At 42.3% G+C, this 27339-nt stretch overlaps 1 protein-coding gene across 1 annotated transcript in view; it reads left to right on the forward strand.

Annotated features, from left to right (window-relative positions):
• The first annotated feature begins 298 nt into the window (after positions 1-298).
• LOC123994540 (muskelin-like) overlaps positions 299-27339 on the forward strand; it is a 37581-nt gene continuing 10540 nt past the window's right edge. The window contains exons 1-12 of the mRNA XM_046297241.1: positions 299-408; positions 6685-6754; positions 12731-12873; positions 12976-13064; positions 13238-13347; positions 14032-14224; positions 14616-14693; positions 14955-15020; positions 21369-21481; positions 21875-22087; positions 22459-22680; positions 23061-23190. Coding sequence (XP_046153197.1) covers positions 329-408; positions 6685-6754; positions 12731-12873; positions 12976-13064; positions 13238-13347; positions 14032-14224; positions 14616-14693; positions 14955-15020; positions 21369-21481; positions 21875-22087; positions 22459-22680; positions 23061-23190 — 1507 coding nt within the window. The 5' untranslated portion in view covers positions 299-328. The remainder of the gene's footprint in view (positions 409-6684; positions 6755-12730; positions 12874-12975; positions 13065-13237; positions 13348-14031; positions 14225-14615; positions 14694-14954; positions 15021-21368; positions 21482-21874; positions 22088-22458; positions 22681-23060; positions 23191-27339) is intronic.

The raw sequence follows: 27339 nt of genomic DNA on the forward strand, positions 1-27339 counted from the left end.
ACACACACACACACACACACACACACACACACACACACACACACACACACACACACACACACACACACACACACACACACACACACACACACACACAAGCCAAATGCATAACTAATGGCAGCAGCATGGTTGAAATAACTTGGTGCAAGTGTTCCAGGCACATTTTCAGGGTCATTAATCAATATCATGTCCTCATAAATATTTTTGAACAGTTTTCTCTATTATTGAACTTGACCGATGTAACCAAACGCATTAATCGAATTAAAGTGTATTGTCTCTTTAAGAGCTGTCACTCGAGCCTTTGCTGCTTGTCATTTTCTGCAACAAGATGGCGGTCGTTCCAGAGAACAGAGTCCTCTCCTTCAGTGTTTTTAAATGGAGCTCGTATTCCTCCACATATTTACCAGAGTGAGTAATGCACACATACGTTGACCACATTTATGTATTTGTTTTCGTGGCTGCAGGTCTCATTAACTGCCACAGTGGATCGAAATCGTGTCTCCGCGGCCTAGCTTGACTGCGAGCTAACTACTCCACCGTTAGGCAACAGGGATAACGTTAGCTATTTAGATTTACTCGAGTAAACAAAATGCACGCATAGCCAGCTAAATTGATTATTTTTGTACTGTGTGACGTCTTTCCATGCAATGTAAAGCTGATAATGGTAATTATCTAACAACCGTACTAACAAGTTGGCAAAAAAGCTAGCTAGTTAAGTTAGCGAGCTCGCAAACTAGACGAGCATGCCACCACCACTAAGTTAGTAGCCAAAATCACTCATTACTTTTTATATTAGCTAGTAAGCTAAATAGTTAACTTTCTCCTACACTTTTTGTAGGCATGTTTAATCTGATTGTTCTGTACCCGTTCGTGCAAGGCCAAAGGGTATAACCAGTTAATGTTAGGTAACGAGCTAGTATGTTTCTATGGTATTGCTTGGGTAACTTGACACCATAGGAAATGCCTGTACAGTCAGCTATTTATGGATCCTATTATCCCGCTCTTTTAAAAACAGTGGAATTGCTAGTGTCAGCACTAATGTTTACTGCTTTTATACAGGCAGCCCAATTTAGATTTTTTTCTCCCGCAAATGGGTCTTCTTTCCTTACCCACAGATATTTTTCAAAGCTGATCTGATTGGTCAAAAGACTCATTAGTGAGAAAAATATCAGAATTGGTCTGCCTTTGTAATTGCAGCCTTGGAAGACAATAGTATCACTGCCCCTGTCACAATACCACCCCATGATTGATGTGATTTTTATTTATTTGACTAGGCAAGTCAGTTAAGAACAAATTCTTATTTTCAATGATGGCCTAGGAAAGGTGGGTTCCTTGTTCAGGGGCAGAACAACATATTTGTACTACATTGTCAGCTCAGGGATTCGATCTTGCAACCTTTCGGTTACTAGTCCAATGCTCTAACCACTAGGCTACCTGACCACTAGATCAGTCATCAGTAGGCCTAACTTGCTCTGGCCAATGCCGGGCAAATTAGGAACGCTGTTCGGGTCAGTCCATTTCGTTATTTAACAAGTCAAATAAGCTTATTGACCAATCAGGACTTGAATACGACTGCACATTACTTAATAATTTGACATGTACATTTTATATGTAGTGATTACACTTACTTGTATTTCATATGTCACAGTGATTCACTGGTACATATGCTATGATGCTGTTAACATGGCTGTATACAGGAAGTTTTCCCTCCACAAAAGGGCTTTATTACAGACAGGAATACTCATTAGTTTCATTAGGTATCCGGGTGGCTGGTCTCAGACAATCCCGCAGGTGAAGAAGCCGGATGGGGAGATCCAGGGCTGGCGTGGTTACACGTGGTCTGTGTTTTTGAGGCTGGTTGGACATATTGCCAAATTCTCTAAAACGACATTGGAGGTGACTTATGGTAGAGAATTTAATGTTCATTTATCTGTCAACAGCTCTGGTGGACATTCCTGCAATCAGCATGCCACCTGTGGAATGATCACGCTGTTAAATCAGCTTCTTGATATGCCACACCTGTCAGGTGGATGGATTATCTTGGCAAAGGAGAAATGTTCACTAACAGGGATGTAAACAAATGTGTGCACAATTTGAGAGAAGCTTTTTGTGTGTATGGAACAATTCTGTGATCACTTTACATGTTGTGTGTTATATTTTTGTTCAGTATAGTTAGCATTCTCTTTGATTCCCTTTGATTTTGTTAGCAAGTTATGTTTTTGGGGCTTTGAATATTAGGGCTATATAAATACCCCTCCAGTCAACTTGTGCAATAGATAACGCAGATCTCGTTCATCATTTTGCATGCTAGATCATTTTTCATTATGAAGCTTACCAGTACTAGTTTCGCAAAACAGGGGTTTGAGGCAGTCACGTGTGTTTGTTTATAAAGAAGCACAACGAGCAAAATGGGAGCTTTGTAAGGTGAGTCACTTCTGCAGCGCAACTTAGTTGTGGTGATCAAGTTACACTTGTATGAAATCCACTACTAATGTTTTCCAGATATATATTATAACTATTCAATTAACTATTTAAGATGTGCCAAATTCTCTCCAGCTGGGTTTTGCTACGTAACTTGTGAATGTTGCTAACTTGCTAATGTTAACTAAGCTTGCAAGATCCAGCTTCTTGGTAACTACATCAGAGAAAATCCCCTGCCTAATATTTGTGTTGTTGTACGTGCTGCAAACTGCATTTTGAGATACTTGCATAACTTTATGAGCTGGGTTGTCTGTCCAAGTAATAAATATTCGCATGCGCTCATTACCATTTACCTAGCATCCGCTATGAGAATTCTTTAGTATTTGTTAGCATTTTGATAGCATTCTGGTAAGTACATTCTTTGGGGCTTTTATTTCTGTTTGGAGAAATATATATATTTACTTGTGCACTACTAGTAATACCGTATATCCCAGGATGGCACAGGCAAGGTATGGAAATCTGGACACCGCTGAACCCTGATCACTAGTTTCTGATCTGTACTACATAGAAATGCGTAATTCTACACAAAGGTGGAAATATGCAGTATCATTCATTACATATAGGTATTATTCTACACACTGGCTATTCGAATGAGCTCTGCTCCCAAACATTACGAAATTTGGTTGGTTTGAACTGGATCAAATCTGATCGAATCATAGACTTCTATGTTTCCCAAGTTTAGACATCAAATTACAGTAGAGTTTAGTACAGTACATTATACTGTACTCTAGTGCGTTCTATGTTACTGAATTTGACTGAACTATACTCAACCTTTTGTTGTCCAGACTGTTTTCACACTTGCTTTGGCAACCAGACGACAGAATAATAAAACAAATGAGCTGAACATAAGGGAGGACAGTAGGTGACCAAACTGTGGTTTGTCTACTCTGATTAAGTAACAGTATTAAATCAAATCAAATTTTATTGGTCAAATACACATGGTTAGCAGATATTAATGTGAGCGAAATGCTTGTGCTTCTAGTTATGACCATGCAGTAATATCTAACAATTTCACAACTACCTTATACAAAGTAATGTAAAGGAATTCATATGTACAAGTATATTACAATTTTTAATTCATAGACAAATGTATTTCAGTAAAAACACCAACTAGCTTAATTGGTAGGTCTACTTTTACTTGTTACTAATGTGAACTTTCATTATCCTCCCTCATGAGGGAGAGCAGGGCTCGACATTAACACTTGTCCGGGGATAGTAAAAAAAGATAATCGGACAAGAATAATATACTTTTAAGTTGCCCGAATGGAAAAGTAAAAGAAGAAGAAATCACAATATCAAACAATTAATTTACTCCGATCAGAATTGTATCAGTGTGCTCCGGATGCAATGTGTTACCCACTGTCCTACAAATCTCTGCAGAACGCATCGGAGTATAATTATTGTAGGCCTACATTGACGGGCACGAGCTGTCTTTCAATCATGCAGTCACAAGATGTGTGTTTGAGATCAATGACCCTAACCACGTGTGCATATTGGTTGATATTCATTGCTTGTTAGTGAGTTATTTACCCAGTTATAGCAGATTTTTGGTCAGCAATGAAAATCCTGGAAAAGTCATGGTGTGCATCACCTGCCTGTGCCAGTGGGCTGTTGCCAGAGGAGAGGGATGATTTGCGCAGAAGGTAAATTAAAGATAATCAGCCAAACTCCACCATGTTTTCAATTGGCTTTCTCACTATTCAACTATTTAGCTATCAGCATGTATTAATGTCATGTTCAATGTCCTAAAATAACTTTCCAATGGCCCTCGTGTATAACTGCAAATGGCTGACACGCAGTTGATAGTTGATAAAACCATACATACTCCGGTTGTAAAACCGTATATGGCCGACACGCAGTTGATAAAACCATACATACTCCAGTTGTAAAACCGTATGTGTCTCAAGCTCTCAAAATTGGATAAGATTCTCCTCTGTTCAATACTGGCCATGTAATTCTGACAGGATATTCCAATAATATTTATTCAACTAATTGACAAGTAGCTTATATGCTGTCAAGAGCTCCCCTGAACACTGACTATTTTAACCTTACACATAAACATTTAGGTCTGCTACCTCACCCGCCTTAGCCATTTGATCCCTTGTTCATTGAATGAGGGATTTCTTTTATAAAACCGTAAAGTATTTGGTTGTAATTGTAATGTTGCAGGATGGTAAACCATCCTCCATGAAATTCCAGGAGAGCTACTGGGTTTGCAGGCTTTTGCTCCAGCCCTGCTTGAGCACACCACATTGTAGAATGTCAGCTGCTCAACAGGACCTTGATATGCTGACTCTGGTTTGTTTAAGCAGGGTTGTGTCAAACGCCTGGACACCCCAGTAGCTCTCCAGATGGAAGGTTGACGGACCACGTGTTTTATACACTAGCCTGTCTGCAGTATTTCACTTTTGGGGGGGGTTTAAGTCAATCAAATTAAATAAAATGTAATTATAAAGACATTTCAAGATGCAAGTGCCTTGGTTAAGGCCACAACAGCAAGAGATGCTGCATCAGTGGCGATTTTATCCTCTAAATCTAGGTGGGGCAAAAAAAAGAAAGTGGGATGCATGCCAGCAAAGCCACTAAACAATATATTAATTATAATGGTGATGGTGACAACTGGTGCCCACAAACTGTTAGGACCTACATAAAGCAGTCCCAACAGCAGTCCCAACACCTTACCACTGCTACATCTGGCTATTAGCGGAGCCTTGTCTGGCAGCAAAACAGTTCATTCAGCCTCGTTTACTGTCTTTAAAAAAACATAGCTGATATGGTTGACTTGCTTAAACTGATGTGGTTTCTACTGATAATTGAGATGTACAAACTATGGCATAAGGGGACAACAAGCGGTAAGAGGCAATCCATCATTTAGATTAAGACATTCATGAGCGAGCTTGGACGGACAAAGTCAATAACTAGTTGCTCGGCACTTTTGTTATTTACAGATTTATTTACAGAATTCACAGAATTCAGAACATGGGCCGTTCTTAGTGTTCTCCCTGTACACCAAGTCAACCGTAGGATAAATAACGGGGACATATAAGCAGACAATGAAAGCTCTTACAATATTCAGTGAAATTAAGAGGTGAAAATAGACCAAATTATTAGGGTGAGGCACTTGGGCTACTAACAGTTTACTACACAACATACACTTAGTGTTACTGCCTTAGCTACAGTATACATATCTCCCTGGCATATTACATAATCTATGCAGCAGCATACAATACATTTTTGTACTCACCTTGATGTGCCTTGCTCACTTAAACAGGAAGGTGGTTCGGCGGTCCTTCGTGGGCAAATTTTGTCATTAAAGGGGGGCAAGTGACTTGAGCTTTTGGACGAGTTCAAAAAAAGCTTCTAATTTCTCTTCTGGGCTTGACATTAACATTTTTAGACATACAGAATTACAAGTTTTATATATAAGTTCTTAACTTCACTATTATTGTGTTTTGATATATTTCTAATACCTTTTAAAGACATGCTCCGGTACTTTGGCAACTACTTAAACCTCCTGCTTTGGGCTAGATGTGTCAATGTGTAGTTCATATACCCTTAATCTTTGAGCAGAATAACTGTCTTAGTTCAACTAGCCACTAAATTCCTAGTTCGAAAGGAACTCTTTCTGGAAGCTGTGCTGCACCATTTTCCCCCACGTGGGACAGCCCCCTAGCAAATAGTTAAACCAAATGAGCTTTAGCCCCTCTCCATAAGCGAGACATCTAGCAAGATACCCACACAGCGGAGCGAGTGAGAGCGCAGTGATGTGTTGCACATACAGTATCATCACATGTGCCGTAATATGCCATTTTCGGGGACCACTTTTGGCTCGTGAGTGCAATTTTCAGAACTACTGGCTAAAAACTATACAAAAGTACAGGAGAATCCATTTGACTTTTTCTGGTAAATGTTTTCTAAGACCCCGTTTCCTCCCGTTTGACCAGAAATCAAGGCTAGTACTTTTGCCTCAATTTTAAGATGGAAAATTGATTAAAAATGTATCTATGCCTTTATTTCCCCAAAATATACACTCTTAGCTTTTATTTTACTCCCAATTTGATACGCTGTTATGAACTCCCTGCACATGTGGTGCTCATGGGTCCTTTTACATGGATATTACCCTATCCCTTTGCTCACAACAAATGATGTTTGGATGTTGGCTGAAACATGTCCTTTCTCCCATCTTTCCCTTTCTGTGTGTAGAAACATCTTGGTGGACAAACCCAATGACCAGTCCTCCAGGTGGTCGTCTGAGAGCAACTACCCTCCACAGGTAACGTCTGCTGTGCCCCGCCCACATAGACACCTGTCTCATACTCAGGCCTTCCTGTCACTCACACACCTTCCATGCCTTGTCTTTCTTGGGATGGGGCTCTTCTGTAGAGGGTCTGTGCCTAGTTGCATACAACACCCGTGTTCTCATTTCACTGGTGGCTGCTAATTAGGAGCGCCGAATAGACGGGTTGGTTGTTTAGCAACAAAACCAACATGCATTCAACTATGGGGCAAAAGACTGCGTTGACTTAGATTGTTGACAACATGTAAACTATATTTTGTCTCCAGCATTTATTGAAACATAAATACATTTGCACAAAGAACACTTCTCAAATACATTGTTACACTTGTTTGTTTGCTAGCTAGGGAATTTTAGCCTCTTTAGCATTGACATGAAATCAGTATCAACACCTTGAACAAGACATGGTATAGTTCAAGAAAAATATTAAACTAGTTGAAACAAGTCACTTACGATTCCCCACATGGCAGTTTCTTGTCACTGTTGGTAGCTATCTAGCCATCCAGAATCATGAAGTCCACGGGCTTCTGCCCCATAGAAGCGTGTATTGTCAGCTAACACATCTTTAGTATGCACGTCTTGACCCCAATGACTTGCACTTGCACTTTTGTGAGTAGGAAGTGGCCCAGCGTAGCGTGTTTGACTGTCTTGTGGTTATGGGCAGAGGAAATTGAAACTTTGTTTTTGCTGTAAGAGGAAACTAAGCATGGCAGTCTTAACCACCCAAGCTAGACATTCAACTGTGGCAGAGGCAAAACTCCACTGCACCTGTTTACGTCAAATACGTTACACTCTCTAAAAATGTTGAACTCTCATCAACTGCTTTTATCTTTTCAAAGAGAGGGAGGTTGTTGAGAGGTAGAGCCTTCAAAATAATTATACTGAACAAATGATAAAACCATACCCCATAAATCATAAATGAAGCCTGAGTCCTTTCATATAAATGTTTTATAATGGTTTCTATGACAACAAGAATCGACAAAGCATTGAGATACGGGTCTTTCATTAGCAAGTGTGCCATGTTTTTAGGTGACAGGACTGTTTTGGAAAAGAAAGATCGATATACCCAAGCCTAGGAATAATCCCTCTGTGTTAAATGTACCCTAGGCGATAACCTAATGAGATGCAATATATCTGCCTTATTATTGATGAAAACTGTTGAAGATGGAACCGTATCAGAGGACCCATTAGAAAGCCCAGCAGATGCACTCTGGTAGTGGATGGTTATTGCTCACTCACACAGCCATTTAAACCTACAGGATTTGTAGAATGTAATGTAGAAACATGGGTCTCCAGGGATTGTGGGTTGCCTGGTTTCCGGAAAGCAGATTTTAATCAATGTTCTATCTGTACTGCTCAAATCAAATCAAATTGTATTTGTCACATACACATGGTTAGCAGATGTTAATGCGAGTGTAGCGAAATGCTTGTGCTTCTAGTTCCGACAATGCAGTAATAACCAACAAGTAATCTAACTAACAATTCCAAAACTACTGTCTTATACACAGTGTAAGGGGATAAAGAATATGTACATAAAGATATATGAATGAGTGATGGTACAGAGCAGCATAGGCAAGATACAGTAGATGGTATCGAGTACAGTATATACATATGAGATGAGTATGTAAACAAAGTGGCATAGTTAAAGTGGCTAGTGATACATGTATTACATAAGGATGCAGTAGATGATATAGAGTACAGTATATACGTATGCATATGAGATGAATAATGTAGGGTATGTAACATTATATTAGGTAGCATTGTTTAAAGTGGCTAGTGATATATTTACATCATTTCCCATCAATTCCCATTATTAAAGTGGCTGGAGTTGAGTCAGTGTCAGTGTGTTTGCAGCAGCCACTCAATGTTAGTGGTGGATGTTTAACAGTCTGATGGCCTTGAGATAGAAGCTGTTTTTCAGTCTCTCGGTTCCAGCTTTGATGCACCTGTACTGACCTCGCCTTCTGGATGATAGCGGGGTGAACAGGCAGTGGCTCGGGTGGTTGTTGTCCTTGATGATCTTTATGGCCTTCCTGTAACATCGGGTGGTGTAGGTGTCCTGGAGGGCAGGTAGTTTGCCCCCGGTGATGCGTTGTGCAGACCTCACTACCCTCTGGAGAGCCTTACGGTTGTGGGCGGAGCAGTTGCCGTACCAGGCGGTGATACAGCCCGCCAGGATGCTCTCGATTGTGCATCTGTAGAAGTTTGTGAGTGCTTTTGGTGACAAGCCAAATTCCTTCAGCCTCCTGAGGTTGAAGAGGCGCTGCTGCTCCTTCTTCACGATGCTATCTGTGTGAGTGGACCAATTCAGTTTGTCTGATGTGTATGCCGAGAAACTTAAAACTTGCTACCCTCTCCACTACTGTTCCATCGATGTGGATAGGGGGGTGTTCCCTCTGCTGTTTCCTGAAGTCCACAATCATCTCCTTAGTTTTGTTGACGTTGAGTGTGAGGTTATTTTCCTGACACAACACTCCGAGGGCCCTCACCTCCTACCTGTAGGCCGTCTCGTCGTTGTTGGTAATCAAGCCTACCACTGTTGTGTCGTACGCAAACTTGATGATTGAGTTGGAGGCGTGCGTGGCCACGCAGTCGTGGGTGAATAGGGAGTACAGGAGAGGGCTCAGAACGCACCCTTGTGGGGCCCCAGTGTTGAGGATCAGCGGGGTGGAGATGTTGTTGCCTACCCTCACCACCTGGGGGCGGCCCATCAGGAGGTCCAGTACCCAGTTGCACAGGGCGGGGTCGAGACCCAGGGTCTCGAGCTTGATGACGAGCTTGGAGGGTACTATGGTGTTGAATTCCGAGCTGTAGTCGATGAACAGCATTCTCACATAGGTATTCCTCTTGTCCAGATGGGTTAGGGCAGTGTGCAGTGTGGTTGAGTGTCGTCTGTGGACCTATTTGGGCGGTAAGCAAATTGGAGTGGGTCTAGGGTGTCAGGTAGGGTGGAGGTGATATGGTCCTTGACTATTCTCTCAAAGCACTTCATGATGACGGAAGTGAGTGCTACGGGGCGGTAGTCGTTTAGCTCAGTTACCTTAGCTTTCTTGGGAACAGGAACAATGGCCCTCTTGATACATGTGGGAACAGCAGACTGGTATAGGGATTGATTGAATATGTCCGTAAACACACCGGCCAGCTGGTCTGCGCATGCTCTGAGGGCGCGGCTGGGGATGCCGTCTGGGCCTGCAGCCTTGCGAGGGTTAACACGTTTAAATGTCTAACTCACCTCGGCTGCAGTGAAGGAGAGTCGGCATGTTTTCGTTGCAGGCCGTGTCAGTGGCACTGTATTGTCCTCAAAGCGGGCAAAAAAGTTATTTAGTCTGCCTGGTAGCAAGTCATCCTGGTCCGTGACTGGGCTGGTCTTCTTCTTGTAGTCTGTGATTGACTGTAGACCCTGCCACATGCCTCTTGTGTCTGAGCCGTTGAATTGAGATTCTACTTAGTCTCTGTACTGACGCTTAGCTTGTTTGATAGCCTTGCGGAGGGAATAGCTGCACTGTTTGTATTCGGTCATGTTACCAGTCACCTTGCCCTGATTAAAAGCAGTGGTTCGCGCTTTCAGTGTCACGCGAATGCTGCCATCAATCCACGGTTTCTGGTTAGGGAATGTTTTAATCGTTGCTATGAGAACGACATCTTCAACGCACGTTCTAATGAACTCGCACACCGAATCAGCGTATTCGTCAATGTTGTTATCTGACGCAATACGAAACATATCCCAGTCCACGTGATGGAAGCAGTCTTGGAGTGTGGAGTCAGCTTGGTCGGACCAGCGTTGGACAGACCTCAGCGTGGGAGCTTCTTTTTTTAGTTTCTGTCTGTAGGCAGGGATCAACAAAATGGAGTCGTGGTCAGCTTTTCCGAAAGGAGGGCGAGGCAGGGCCTTATATGCGTCGCGGAAGTTAGAGGAACAATGATCCAAGATTTTTCCACCCCTGGTTGCGCAATCGATATGCTGATAAAATTTAGGGAGTCTTGTTTTCAGATTAGCCTTGTTAAAATCCCCAGCTACAATGAATGCAGCCTCTGGATAAATGGATTCCAGTTTGCAAAGAGTCAAATAAAGTTCGTTCAGAGCCATCAATGTGTCTGCTTGGGGGGGGATATATATGGCTGTGATTATAATCGAAGAGTATTCTCTTGGTAGATAATGTGGTTGACATTTGATTGTGAGGAATTCTAAATCAGGTGAACAGAAGGATTTGAGTTCCTGTATGTTTCTTTCATCACACCATGTCTCGTTAGCCGTAAAGCATACGCCCCCGCCCCTCTTCTTACCAGAAAGATGTTTGTTTCTGTCGGCGCGATGCGTGGAGAAACCTGCTGGCTGCACCGCCTCCGATAGCGTCTCTCCAGTGAGCCATGTTTCCGTGAAGCAAAGAACTTTACAGTCTCTGATGTCCCTCTGGAATGCTACCCTTGCTCGGATTTCATCAACCTTGTTGTCAAGAGACTGGACATTGGCGAGAAGAATGCTAGGGAGTGGTGCACGATGTGCCCGTCTCCGGAGTCTGACCAGAAGACCGCCTCGTTTCCCTCTTTTTCGGAGTCGTTTTTTTGGGGCGCCGCATGGGATCCATTCCGTTGTCCTGTTTGAAAGGCAGAACACAGGATTCCCGTCGCGAAAATCATATTCTTGTTCGTACTGATGGTGAGTTGACGCTGATCTTATATTCATATATTCATTCATTCATTCTCACATAGGTGTTCCTTCTGTCCAGGTGGGAAAGGGCAGTGTGGAGTGCAATGGAGACTGCATAATCTGTGGACCTGTTGGGGCGGTATGAAAATTGGAGTGGGTCTAGGATCTCTGAGATCATGGTGTTGATGTGAGTCATGACCAGCCTTTCAACGCACTTCATGGCTACAGACGTGTGTGCTACGGGTCGGTAGTCATTTAGGCAGGTTACCTTAGTGTTCTTGGGCACAGGCACAATGGTGGTCTGCTTAAAACATGTTGGTATTACAGACTTGGACAGGGGGAGGTTGAAAATGTCTGTCAAGCCACTTACGAGTTGGTCAGCACATGCTCTCAGTACACGTTCTGGTAATCCATCTGGCCCTACGGCCTTGTGAATATTGACCTGTCTAAAGGTCTTACTCGCATCGGCTGCGGAGAGCGCGATCACACAGTCATCCAGTACAGCTGGTCCTCTCATGAATGTTTCAGTGGTATTTGCCTCGAAGTGAGTGTATAAGTAGTTTAGCCTGTCCGGTAGGCTCGTGTCACTGGCAGCTCTCATAGTCTGTAATGGTTTGCAGGCCCTGCCACATTTGGCGGGCGTCAGAGCCAGTGTAGTCAGACTATCTTAGTCCTGTATTGACGCTTTGCCTGTTTGATGGTTCGTCGGAGGGCATAGCAGGATTTCTTATAAGCTTCCGGGTTAGAGTCCCGCTCATTGAAAGCGGCAGCTCTATCCTTTAGCTCAGTGAAGATGCTGCCTATAATCCATGGTTTCTGTTTGGGGTATGTACGTACGGTCACGTGGGGATGACGTCATCGATGCACTTATTGATGAAGCCTATGACTGATGTGGTGCACTCCTCAATGCCATTGGAGGAATCCTGGAACATATTCCAGTCTGTGCTAGCAAAACAGTTCTGTAGCTTTAGCATCTGCTTCGTCTGACCACTTTTTTATTCATCTAGTCACTGGTGCTTCCTGCTTTAATTGTTGCTTGTAAGCAGGAATCAAGAGGATAGAGTTATGGTCAGACTTGCCAAATGGAAGGCGAGGGAGAGCTTTGTCCCATAGTTTGACTGTGCAGCAGCTCGTATACACAGCACTTCTCCTCTGCTCTCTGTGCCATTTGCAGTGTTGTGAAACATGTTCGGAGAGCAGTAGAATGAAAACTGCAGTGTCATGTGTTGATAATATAGATCGGACACTGCATTATGAATTATTGTGAGAGACCGCTGATCAGATTCTCCCCTCTATTTTCCCTCCAGTACTTAATGTTGAAATTGGAACGGCCATCAATCTTTCAGAGCATCACCTTTGGGAAGTATGAGAAGACTCACGTGTGTAACCTGAAGAAGTTCAAAGTGTTTGGTGGGATGAGTGAAGAGAACATGACAGAACTCCTGTCCAGGTGAGAGCAGAGGGACAGTGAATTGTACTTCTTTACTGTATAATTAACCTACCTTACTGTATGTACCATATTTATTTAATTTGATCTTCTATTTCTCTGCAGTGGCCTGAAAAATGACTACAACAAGGAGACCTTCACCTTGAAGCACAAGATTGACGAACAGATGTTTCCCTGCAGATTTGTTAAAATAGGTGAGTTTGGAGATGGAATTGGCCCAAGGCTTGGGCCTACGTGTTGTACAGACTCTGTCCAGCTTGAAAATGATTAGAGTGAAGGGATGCTACACGGCTGGAGATGTAAATAAGTCAAAATGGCAAAATAGTTGATGATTTAAATTATAGACCGTTCTCTCTGTCTCTCTCAGTGCCTCTGATGTCTTGGGGGCCCAGTTTTAACTTCAGTATCTGGTACATTGAGCTGCATGGCATAGAGGAACCTGACTTAGTGCAGCCCTGCCTTAACTGGTACAGCAAGGTGAGCCTGCCTCTGAGACGCACGCACTCACAAACACAGTTGGGGTTAAGGGAGAGAATCTGTCTGAGTGGGTACTTAAGCAATAAGGCCAGAGAGGGTGTGGTATTTGCGGAGTGCCTGGATATAGCCCTTCATCGTGGTATATTGGCCGTGTACTACAAACCCCAGAGGTGCCTTTTTGATATTATAAACTGGTAACCAATGTAATTAGAGCAGTAACAATAATATTTTGTCATACCTATGGTCTGCTAAATGACTTAAATGTAAATGTAAAATGTATACGGTCTGATATACCACGGCTGTCAGCCAATCAGCATTCAGGACTTGAACCACCCAGTTTAAGCAATAATGACCTAGGAGGTGCGGTATATGGACAATATACCACGGCTAAGGGCTGTTCTTATGTACGATGCAACTTGTTGTGCCTAGACACAGCCCTTAGCCGTGGTATATTGGCCATATACCACAAACCCCAGAGGTGCCTTATTGCTGTTATAAACTGGTTACCAATGTAATTAGAACAGTAAAAACTTATTATTTTTTTGTCATGCTCATGGTATATGGTCTGATATACCACAGCTCTCAGCCAATCAGCATTCAGGGCTCGAACCACCTAGTTTATAATATGAAGTATAACATATGTGATGAAAAACATTGATCAAATATGGAGCTGTATTCCTCTAGTACCGGGAACAGGAAGCGATCCGCCTGTGCCTGAAGCACTTCCGGCAGCATAACTACACAGAGGCCTTTGAGTCGCTGCAGAAGAAGACACGCATCGCGTTGGAACACCAAATGCTGACACACCTCCACGACCGCCTGGTACTCCGTGGAGACTTTGACGCCTGTGAGGAGCTCATCGACAAAGCTGTCAAAGGTCCTGACACCCACACCTCCTCAGAAAGACTGATGGGGGCTGGACCTACTGCCCTGTACACATCAACTTCAATACAACTACATGACCTCAATCATCATACTAACTACAGACCTCTACCATCCCATGACTGAACTTAAAACCTAGCTCGGTTTATATTTAGCTCATGAATTCAGGGGATACCATAGTGATTCATTATTTACACTATAGATCCATGTATCTCTACATTACTTTTTCATTTTTATCAGATTGGTTTGCAACCACAGGGCATGGCAATGTCATCCTGACATCATCCTTTCTTTTTGAGATTGAAAAGGTAACAAAACTATTCACTTCTATCTTCTGGCTAAAATAATCTGGACAATCTTCCTGTGTTTGACATCTTCCTCTGTAGATGGTTTATTTAACCAATACATCAGCCAGCAAGAGTACAAGCCAAGATGGAGTCAGATCATCCCCAAGAGTAACAAAGGTACAGCCTCGCAAGAGCCAAGCCCAGATGACATGAACAGTGAGACAAACTACTCAAGTAGGAAATGTTTTTTAATTAACAAAATGCTGTGGTACGCTGTGCACTACCACTCTATAACGATTCATTAATGTTTTTCCCCGTCTCCCTTTCTCTTCTGCTCCTTTTCCATTTTCCTTCAACACTCCATCCCTCTCCTGCATTTGATTCCCTCCTTTCCCTCAACCCCTTTCTCGCACTCTCCTGCTCCATCGCTCACTCCAGGTAATGAGGATGACAACAGACCAGGGATGAGGGGAGGTCATCAGATGGTCATCGACGTTCAGACAGGTGAGGCATGCTAGCTAACACCACACCTAGACCACACCCCCTATAATGTCACCTATTACTTCAACTGGATTTCTCCTCTTCCAAATGTTATATTTAACTATAGCGGAAATTGACGTTTAGGTTCCATCCTCCGAAGAGTGACACAGGCTGCTAATACATATTCACGAATTGGGGATGGGAACGCTGTGGGTGCTTTCCACGTGGAGGGCACAAATAACAACAAGTAGGGCACTGACAGCTGTCAGTGCTAGCTTGCATGCTAACCTTATCTGGCTAACTAATATTATCCATTGCTACGCTGTATTCAAAATATTAGCCAGCTAGGCTATGGCTGGTTCTGGAGTTGGATTTGTCATAAGCGTGTAGGGAGAACTTCGCCACAGATGGATCGGGGAAACCAGTCCACAGTTTTGGCATCGTCCATAAATTGTGACTGGGAATCTGCCATAGAAATGGGAAGAATAATATAAAGCTCCGGTAAAATGGATAGCCTAACTATCTGGGTCGCAACTTTCACTGGGGACGCCCCCCCCACATTCTGAAATTGCATTTTTGTTCCCCCCGAGTTTTCTCATTGGAATGTGATAGAAAACGAGACAAAGGGTGTGCTTTAGGACCATGAGGATGACACCGAGCGGTCGAGTAGGCTGTTTGGAGTGTTTATCCAACTGGATAAGACCAAAGTTGCGCCCCTGCTAACTATTGAACGGTTTGGACTAGACGCATTTTTCTACATTGTAATGGACACGGTGAAGCCTTTAGTAGACTCTTGCAATAGTTCTCACAGCTAGTGGAGGTGAAATGATAGGCTACAATGACTGCGTGCCGCAAATGATATGTAGCAACACCCTGAGCGCATCGGACACGAAACACTAATATTTGATGTAACAACAGCACAAACTAGATAAACAAAGTTCGTGGACACTTTTGATTTCTAGCTGCACCAATCAAAGCAGTGGAGCGTGTTCAAAACCATTCATCTTGGGGGGGGGGGTTCCAAAATGCAATCTTATCACACACAATTTTTAACAAGTGCAATTTGACAAATTATCAGGCTCAGGCAACAAAGTGTAGGCTACGGTTAAAAGCTGTAGCCAGAGAAGGAAGAGGATGCGAGACACCCCACTCACTGGTTCAGTGAAAGTCATTGAAGTAAGTAGACCAGACCCAGCTGCTATTGCATTGTTGTCTGTGGGAGACCCAACCCATTAACTAGACCGGATCTGACAATGGTAAACGGCCTGAGTGAACTCTTATTTATCCGCCATCTTTGTTGTAGCCAAATATTCTCTATTATATTGCTCAGCTTAGTTGCGACTTTGCAGGTGTTTCTGATTAATAAACAATGCAATGATTGTGGGTGGTACCATTTGATGTAAAACCCAGCCCTGAAACGAAATGTATGCTGAAAAAAATTTGTACGTCATTTCATAGGAAAAGACACGACATTGGCACGAAGTTGCACGAAATGGGCAGTTCGGGGTTGTCACTTCAAGCACAAATATATTCTACTTTGACTTAAATAATTACTTATTGCCTTAAATCGTTGTGTAACATCGTGGGTAAGCTCTGGCCATCGTCTTTCAGTGGATTTCTACTGTCGCCTTTTAAAGCTGTTTTGCAGAGGACGGTGGTTATTTTAGTGCTCTGTAATGTTTTGGTGGCTTACTCGCCTGCAGGCGTTTGTAAAGACAAAGGCTTGTATTGTGCTCGTGTGTATACAGGCTGTGGGAAGCCTTGCATCTTGCTGGTCTGTCTCTCAGGCCCCCAGACACTGAGAACGGTCTTGTTGGCCAATCCAGATGACCTAGGGTAACCCCCGCAACCAACCTACAAAAACCTCCACACAGTCTGCACGCCATGCAGACATTACCCCTGTGTGCTACTCTGCTGATTTGCCATGCTTAAGGCCCATTGAACCTGTCCACCTCTGTGTTAATAATGCACTCATGCTACTCAATTCACGGGTTCTTCAGGACTTCTTCAGGACTTAAGGAATGGAACTGTTCTTTCTGCAATTGAAGTGATGATTTCCCCCAATATTCTCATGGTTGCACTCAGTATGTAGTCTAGTGTTTATCTTGAATAGCCTTTTTCTACTCGTTAACCCTTTACACTCATGGAACATAGCCTCTGGATACGGCTAAATTGAAATGTTTGAAGAAACATACAGTTGAAGTTGGAAGTTTACATAACTTAGGTTGGCGTCATTAAAACTCGTTTTTCAACCACTCCACACATTTCTTGTTAACAAGCTATAGTTTTGGCAAGTCGGTTAGGACATTACTTTCTTCATGGCACGAGTAATTTTTCCAACAATTGTTTACAGACAGATTATTTCACATATCATTCACTGTATCACAATTCCAGTGGGTCAGAAGTTTACATACACTAAGTTGACTGTGCCTTTAAAACGCTTGGTAATTTCCAGAAAATGTCATGGCTTTAGAATCTTCTGATATGCTAATTGACATAATTTGAGTCAATTGGAGGTGTACCTGTGAATGTATTTCAAGGCCTACCTTCAAACTCAGTGCCTCTTTGCTTGACATCATGGGAAAATCAAAAGAAATCAGCCAAGACCTCAGAAAACAATTGTAGACCTCCACCTCCAGTCTGGTTCATCCTTGGGAGCAATTTCCAAAAGCCTGAAGATGCCACGTTCATCCGTACAAACAGTACGTAAGTATAAACACCATGGGACCACGCAGCCGTTATACCGCTCAGGAAGGAGACACATTTGGTCTCCTAGAGATGAACGTACTTTGGTGCGAAAAGTGCAAATCAATCCCAGAGCAACAGCAAAGGACCTTGTGAAGATGCTGGAAGAAAGCCACTGCTCCAAAACCGCCATAAAAAAAGCCAGACTACGGTTTGCAACTGCACATGGGGACAAAGATCGTACTTTTTGGAGAAATGTCCTCTGGTCTGATGAAACAAAAATAGACCTGTTTAGCCATAATGACCATCATTATGTTTGGAGGAAAAAGGGGGAGGTTTGCAAGCCGAAGAACACCATCCCAACCGTGAAGCACGGGGTGGAAGCATCATGTTGTGGGGGTGTTTTGCTGCAGGACTGGTGCACTTCTCAAAATAGATGTCATCATGAGGAAAGGAAATTATGTGGATATATTGAAGCAACATCTCAAGACATCAGTCAGGAAGTTAAAGCTTGGTAGCAAATGGGTCTTCCAAATTGACAATGACCCTAAGCATACTTCCAAAGTTGTGGCAAAATGGCTGAAGGACAACAAAGTCAAGGTATTGGAGTGGCCATCACAAAGCCCTGACCTCAATCCTATAGAACATTTGTGGGCAGAACTGAAAAAGCATGTGTGAGCAAGGAGGCCTACAACCCTGACTCAGTTACACCAGCTCTGTCAGTGGGAATGGCCAGAATTCGCCCAACTTATTGTGGAAGGCTGCCTGAAACGTTTGACCCAAGTTAAACCATTTAAAAGGCAATGCTACCAAATACTAGTTGAGTGTATGTGCATGTCTGACCCAATGGGAATGTGATGAAAGAAATAAAAGCTGAAATCATTCTCTACTATTATTCTGACATTTCACATTCTTAAAATAATGTGGTGATCCTGACTGACCTAAGACGGGTTATTTTTACTAGGATTTAATCAGCAATTGTGAATAACTGAGTTTAAATGTATTTGGCTAAGGTGTATGTAAACTTCCGACTTCAACTGTATGCATAACCATGGTAGCTATTGAAAGGGACCACTTCATAATATGGGGAAATTATCGCACCAAAGTTGAGGACACAACAGTCAAGCGTTAGATTAACTCTTAGTCCGCCCCATCCCGCATGCGGGATCGTGACTACAGCCTCAAGCTCATTACCATAACGCAACGTTAGCGATTTCTAAAAATCGCAAATTAAATGAAATAAATATGCCTGCTCTCAAGCTTATCCTTTTCTTAACAATCCTGTCGTCTCAGATTTTCAAAATATGCTTTAGAACCAGAGAAAATCAATAATTTGTGTAAGAGTGGTGATAGCTAGCTTAGCATTAAGCGTTAGCATTTAGCACGCAACATATTCACAAAAACCAGCAAAGGGATCAAATAAAATAATTTACCTTTGAAGAACTTCAGATGTTTCAATGAGGAGATTCTCAGTTACATAGCAGATGTCCAGTTTTTCCTGAAAGATTCTTGTGTAGGACACAACGTTCCGTTTTGTTACTATGCATTTGGCTACCGAAACTAACCGAAAATTCAGTCACCTACACGTCAAACTTTTTTCCGAATTAACTCCATAATATCGACTGAAACATGGAAAACGTTGTTTGAATCAATCCTCAAGGTGTTTTGTCATATATCTCTTCATTGAAATGCCAGTCCTAGAAGCCTGCATTCTTCTCTGATTCGGATGGAAAAATACTGGTAGGTGACTTTTGGTCAATCTTCCAATGATATGCCTACAAATACGTCACAATGCTGCAGACACCTTGGGGAAACGCTAGAAAGTGTCCGTTCATTCCTGTCGCATTCACAGCCATATAAGGCGATCATGGAAAACGTACCCTCAGAAATCCTGTTCATTTCCTGGTCGCTCAAACATCTTGGTTTTGCCTGTAGCTTTAGTTCTAAGGCACTCACAGTGAAAATCTTTGCAGTTCTGGAAACGTCAGTGTCTTCTTTCCAAAACTATCAATTCCAAGCATAGTCGAGCATCTTTTCGTGACAAAATATTGCGCTTAAAACGGGCACGTGTTTTTATCCAAAACTGAAATACCAAAACTGAATAACTTGTGTATCAAAGTGGCCACGCACCTATCCGACGTGTGCACAGTTACATTTCAATTCACTTTTACGACTCAAGGAAAGAGCTTTCAATGATTAGGTGCCTTTAAAAAATATATATATATATTTAGTTGTACTGTTGAATTGAAGTAAGCACACTTTTTAAAAAAAATGTATTTTGTATTTTTTGGAACAGCACTGCATCCCCATCACACAATTGTTTTTGCAATCCAAAATTGGTCCATTTATAAATTGCATTCTGGGTTAGGTGGGCACAATTTGAAAGCTTATTCTCTTGCCAACATGACTCCTAAGTTATAAAATACAGTGTTAGTGTTAGACTTTCAGAAGGCCCTTCAGAGAAAATGATACTCATTTTGGCGTGCATAGAATGGATTAATGCATTCAGCTGCAAATCTTCTTCAATGTGGCAAACGGGCTCCTTCTGTTTAAAAAAAATAAAAAGTTATAATTATTCCATGTCATCCTTGTAAATGTACGTCAAATATTGCGATCATAAATGTTGATGATGTAAAGGACATGATTTTCATCATATTGAAAAGCAAAGCGCGCATTTGGACTCGTGTGTGGTTTGCTTGTATGACATCAAAGCAGTATTTATTATAATCGTCTCATCTTTCAAAACAAATCGAGTCCTCTTGATCTACAATATTCCCCTCTTTGACAAAACGTGCAAAAGTAGCCCAATTAGTGGGATGGACTAGTGGGGTGTGTGTATGTATATCTTCTTGTTGCGCTTAGTACTGTTGTTTACGCCTATCCAGTTGAATCCTATACATCTCTGTAGGGGAGATCCTGAGTTCTGAAGTCTTGTATGGCATGTTACTGTATGGTTGCTGGATCGAATCCTAGAGCTGACAAGGTAAAAGATCTGTCGTTCTGCCCCTGAACAAGGCAGTTAACCCACTGTTCCCCAGTAGGCCGTCATTGTAAATAATAATTTGTTCTTAACTGACTTTCCTAGTTCAAAAAATAATGATTTGCCACTGCATTCTGATAACGCTTATCAGTGACCAAATCTGCCATTTTCAACCAGTATACAGGTTTGAGTGTGAAGGGATAGTTTCAGGACCATTGTGCTTTACTGTAGTCTTCTTGGTGTTTCAGTATAGACACCAGAGTAGTTCATTGATGTTGAATGCATCCAGCTGTCAGAGCAGCTCACAGATCACTGCACCTGTAAATAGCCCATCCAACTACCTCATTCCCATACTGTATGCATTTATTTATCTTGCTCCTTTGCACCCCAGTATCTCCACTTGCACATCTATCATGCCAGTGTTTAATTGGTATATTGTAATTCATTTGCCACCATGGTGTATTTATTGCCTTATCTTACCTCATTTGCAAACACTGTATAGAGACTTTTTCTACTGTGTTATTGATTGTTATTGATGTTTGTTTATTCTATGTGTAACTCTGTGTCGAACTGCTTTGCTTTATCTTGGCCAGGTCGCAGTTGTAAATGAGAACTTGTTCTCAACTAGCCAACCTGGTTAAATAAAGGTTAAATATATATTGTTTAATCCCAGCTGTTGACCAGCGTTGGCTCCCTGTTTCCTACAGAGACGGTGTATCTTTTTGGGGGCTGGGACGGCACACAGGACCTGGCTGACTTCTGGGCCTACAGTGTTCAGGAGAACCAGTGGGTCTGCATCTCCAGAGACACAGAGAAGGAGGTGAGAGAGCAAGATGTATGAAAGAGAGAAGGGTGGTGGAATAGAGGAGTTATTGTGACACAGAACAACACTTAAATGGTCCATACTGATTGTTAGAGCTGCTTAATGAGCAGAACACTAAATTATTTATAGGAATGAGCAGGATTATAACTGCAGTTTTCTTTGGTCAAGGTGAAGGTAATGTCTAATGAATGATTATAATGAAGATAATAGTTGAAAGCTTCACTATAGGAAAATATAACAAAGGTGTAATGTTACTGAGCAGGTACTGGATATCAACGAAGTTCAGTAAATGGTAGAAACTCTGTCGCCACATGGGAGCAGGGGGCCGAGTCGTCTCCTGTTTTATAGATAGTTGGTGTGATGGCTTACCCCCCCCCCGTCCTCTCCCAGAGTGGTCCCAGTGCGCGGTCCTGTCACAAGATGTGCATCGACAGCCAGCGGCGGCAGATCTACACACTCGGCCGCTACCTAGACTCCAGCGTCAGGAACAGCAAGTCTCTGAAGAGTGACTTCTACCGCTACGATGTCGACGCCAACACCTGGACACTGCTCAGCGAGGACACGTCAGCCGACGGCGGGCCCAAGCTCGTCTTTGACCACCAGGTAACCTCTTTATAACGCCCCTCACAGAGCTGTATCACACACGTCCAAACTGGACTAAACTGGCTAGGAGGGAATTGAAACACTGTGGGCTTCATTAAAAATAGGTTACAGAGTTTTTGTTGGTTAAATAATTGGTCCATTCAGCCATCTGGAGGTGAGACCAGAGCACTGATGAAGGCTTAGCCGGCTATAGTCTTGACATATTTTCCTCTTTTCCCACTTTTAAGCTAAAAATGGATCTGTTAATGCCAAGGATTTTTGCATCACTTTTACACTGCTCAAAGCCCAACACTGAAATCCAAATGTTGAATCTCATGACTCTCTTCCGACCCAACCTATCTCTTCTCACCCTTCCTCCCTCTCCTTTATAGATGTGTATGGACTCGGAGAAGCACATGATCTATACGTTTGGTGGTCGGATTCTGATGTGTAACGGCAGTGTGGAGGACAGCAGGACGTCCGAGCCCCAGTTCAGTGGGCTGTATGCCTTCCACTGCCAGGCCGGAACCTGGAGCCTGCTCAGAGAAGACTCCTGCAACGCTGGGCCTGAGGATGTCCAGTCACGCATCGGACACTGCATGCTCTTCCACACTGTGAGTTATGGGAGTAGTAACATGACTGGTGTTGATGTTAGGGTAATGTTGCCTGGATGTTACTGAACTGTGCTCATACACTCACACATATCAACACACAATGTGGCAACATTGCGGTGACAATCTTTATTGAATTCAGCACAAACACCAGAATAATTTATTGACAGAAAGCCAAAATGGCGTTCTGCTTTGTGTTTTTAGAGAAGGCCAATGACAGAACAAATATGCACCAATTTTACTCTCATTACTTTTATGAAGCCAAGGAAAATTGTTCAGACTATTATCTTGTTCCACAGAAGAATGTAAACCATTCAGTGTTGGCATGAATATGAAATAGATTTTGCTCTTCTCTTGCTCATCTCCCCCCTCCCTTTCTCCAGAGAAATCGTTGTCTGTATGTGTTCGGAGGTCAAAGGTCAAAGACGTACCTGAATGACTTCTTCAGCTACGACGTGGACGGGGACCATGTGGAGATCATCTCAGACGGAACCAAGAAGGACGCCGGCATGGGTAAGACTGTCCACTTAGTCACTTAAGCCACCAGGGACAGTAACTCAATGGGTGGAGTAAAGTACAACCGACACCTTCATTGTTTAGTGCCAACATTTTGTTCCAAATGGATCTGGTCAGGTCTAATGCCAAGGGTGTTGCAAGGCTAACCTAAATGAGTTTAGGCTTCATGTAAAAGTCCCCTCACTGCCTTCAGCATGTTGTACTTGCACCCTGGGTTCCACCCGTTCTGCAGGGCAACAGAGAATCTAGTAGCGTGGCCGTAGTGCGTTTGTTTACAAAGTTGGAATTCCTAATTGCTTGCTGTGATTAGAAAGTGAGAAGTTGATTTCATCAGCTTCTGAGAATAGCATTTTTGTCACGTGCAAATGGGGTTCTTAGAAATTCCCAGCCTGTATTATTGTGGTATTTAGCAAAACCTCACAGGAACATTTAATTAGAGTGCACTCTCACACCACACACACACACAGTTTCAATCTCTTACAATCTACTTTCTCTTTAATTTTTATTCTCACACTCTCACAGAACCATATTCTTGTATCTTCTACATTTTCTATTATACACACATGTTTGCAAAGCTACTGGTAATTTACCAAAGTTACCAGAATCTTCAGTAATTTTGGTAATTAACAGAAAACTTATGGTAACTTTGGTCATTTATACTTGAATAACTGTAAAGAATATTTTATTTATTGTTATATAAACATACATGCGCGCACACACACAGTACCAGTCAAATATTTGGACAAACCTACCCATTCAAAAGTTTATTTTATTTTTACATTGTAGAAAAATAGTAGACATCAAATTTATGAAATATCACACATGGAATCGTGTAGAAACCAAAAAAAAGTGTTAAACAAATCAAAATATATTTGCTTTGCTTTGATGACACCTTTTGCACACTCTTGGCATTCTCTCAACCAGTTTCATGAGGAATGCTTTTCTAGCAGTTTTGAAGGAGTTCCCACATATGCTGAGCATTTGTTGGCTGCTATTCCTTCACTCTGTGGTCCAACTCATCTCAAACCATCTCAATTGGGTTGAGTTCGGGTGATTATGGAGGCGAGGTCATGTTATGCAGCACTCCATTACTCTCCTTGGTTAAATAGCCCTTACACAGCCTGGTGGTGTGTTGGGTCATTGTCCTGTTGAAAAACAGATGATCGTCCCATGAAGCCCAAACCAGATGGGATGGTGTATCGCTGCAGAATGCTGTGGTAGCCATGCTGGTTAAGTGTGAATAAATCACAGACAGTGTCACAAGCAAAGTACCATCACACCTCCATGCTTTACGGTGAGAACCACACATGTGGAGATCATCTGTTCACCTACACCGCATCTCGCAAAGACATGGCGGTTGGAACCAAAAATCTACAATTTGGACTCCAGCCTAAAGGACAGATTTCCACCGGTCTCATGTCCATTGCTCATGTTTCTTGGTCCAAGCAAGTCTCATCTTATTGGTGTCCCTTTAGTAGTGGTTTCTTTGCAGCAATTCGGCCATGAAGGTCTCCTCTGAACAGTTGATGTTGAGATGTCTGTTACTTGAACTCTGTGACGCATTTATGTGGGCTACAATTTCTGAGGCTGGTAATTCTTATGAATTTCTCCTCTGCAGCAGAGGTAACTCTGGTTCTTCCATTCCTGTGGCGGTCCTCATGAGAGACAGTTTCAAGTTCTTGACATTTCTATGTTGACTGACCGTCATGTCTTTAAGTAATGATGGACTGTTGTTTCTCTTTGCTTATTTGAGCTCTTCTTGCCATATTTACTTATGTGTCTTTTACCAAATAGGGCAATCTTCTGTATTCCCCCCTACCTTGTCACAACACAACTGATTGGCTCAAATGCATTAAGAAGGAAATAAATTCCACATATTAACTTTTTAACAAGGAACACCTGTTAATTGAAATGCATTCCAGGTGATTACCTCATAAAGATGGTTGAGAGAATGCCAAGTGTGCAAAGCTGTCAAGGCAAAAGGTGGCTATTTGAAGAATCTCAAATATGAAATGTATTTTGATCAATACTTTGTTCAACACTTTTTGGTTACTACATGATTCCATATGTGTTATTTCATAGTGTTCATGCCTTCACTATAATTCTACAATGTAAAAAATAAAAACCCTGAAATGAAAAATGTGTTCTACAACTTTTGACCAGTACAATGTACAGTTGAAGTCGGATGTTTACATGCACTGTAGCCAAATGCATTTAAACTCAGTTATTCACCATTCTTGACATTAAATCCTAGTAAAAATACCCTGTCTTAGGTCAGTTAGGATCACCACTTTGCCTTTTTAAATTGTTTAACTTGGATCAAACGTTTCGGGTAGTCTTCCACAAACTTCCCACAATAAGTTAATGCATTTTGGCCATTCCTCCTGACAGAGCTTGTGTAACTGAGTCATGTCTGTAGACCTCCTTGCTCGCACTCTTTTTCAGTTCTGCCCACAAATGTTCAATCAGATTGAGGTCAGGGCTTTGTTATGGCCACTCCAATACCTTGACTTTGTTGTCCTTAAGCCATTTTGCCACAACTTTGGAAGTATGCTTAGGGTCATTGTCCATTTGGAAGACCCATTTGCGACCAAGCTTTAACTTCCTGACTGATGTCTGGAGATGTTGCTTCAATATATCCACAACTTCCTTTCCTCATGATACAATCTATTTTGTGAAGATACCAGTCCCTCCTGCAGCAAAACACCCCCACAACATGATGCTGCCAACCCCCCTGTTTCATGGTTGGGATGGTGTTCTTCGGCTTACAAGCCTCACCTTTTTTCCTCCAAACATAACGATGGTCATTATGACCAAACAATTCTATTTTTGTTTCATCAGACCAGAGGACATTTCTCCAAAAAGTATGATCTTTGTCCCCATGTGCAGTTGCAAACCGTAGTCTGGCTTTTTTTATGGCGGTTTTAGAGCAGTGGCTTCTTCCTTGCTAAGCGGCCTTTCAGGTTATGTCGATTTAGGACTCGTTTTACTGTGGATATAGATACATTTGTACCGGTTTTCTCCAGCATCTTCACAAGGTCCTTTGCTGTTGTTCTAGGATTGATTTGCACTTTTTGCACTAAAGTACGTGCATCTCCTTCCTGAGCGGATAGATGGCTGCGTGGGTCCATGGCGTTTATACTTGTGTACTATTGTTTGTACAGATGAACATGGTATATTCAGGTGTTTAGAAATAGTTCCCAAGAATGAGTCAGACTTATGGAGGTCTATAATTTAAAATTTTATTTTTATTTTCCCATGATGTCAAGCAAAGAGGCACTGCGTTTGAAGGTAGGCCTTGAAATACATCCACAGGTACACCTCCAATTGACTCAAATGATGTCAATTAGCCTATCAGAAGCTTCTAAAACTGACATCATTTTCTGGAATTTTCCAAGCTGTTTACAGTGCATGTAAACTTCTGACCCACTGGAATTGTGTAGTGACATCTTAAGTGAAATACTCTGCCTGTAAACAATTGTTTTAAAAAATTACTATCATACACGAAGTAAATGTCCTAACCGATTTGCCATAACTATAGTTTGTTAGTTCTAGTTTGTTGAGGTAATCTGAAGAGATTTTCACTTCCTGAAGCACCTCCCACAAGTTGGATTGGCCATATGGTCAAGCTGCTCCCACAACAGCTCAATAGGGTTGATATCGGTGTCTGTGCTGGTAACTCCATTATAGACAGAACACCAGCTGACTGCTTCTTCCCTAAATAGTTATTGCATAGTTTGGAGCTGTGCTTAGGATCATTGTCCTGTTGTAGGAGGAAATTGGCTCCACTTAAGAACTGTCCTCAGGGTATGGCATAGCCTTCCTTCAAGATCCCTTTTTACCATGTACAAACCACTAAAGCACCCCCAGACCATCACATTGCCTCCACCATGCTTGGCAGATGGCATTAAGCACTCCTCTAGCATCTTTTCATTTTTTCTGTGTCTCATGAATGTTCTTCTTTGTGATCCGAACACCTCAAACTTAGATTCGTCTGTCCTTAATGACTTTTTTCCAATCTTCCTCTGTCCAGTGTCTGTGTTTATTTGCCCATCTTAATACTTTTTCTGGGGCCCCCCGGGTGGCGCAGTGGTTTAGGGCCACCAGAGACTCTGGGTTCGCGCCCAGGCTCTGTCGCAACCGGCC

This window comes from Oncorhynchus gorbuscha, linkage group LG14, assembly GCF_021184085.1.
Source record: "Oncorhynchus gorbuscha isolate QuinsamMale2020 ecotype Even-year linkage group LG14, OgorEven_v1.0, whole genome shotgun sequence".
NCBI classification, from domain to species: Eukaryota; Metazoa; Chordata; class Actinopteri; order Salmoniformes; family Salmonidae; genus Oncorhynchus; species Oncorhynchus gorbuscha.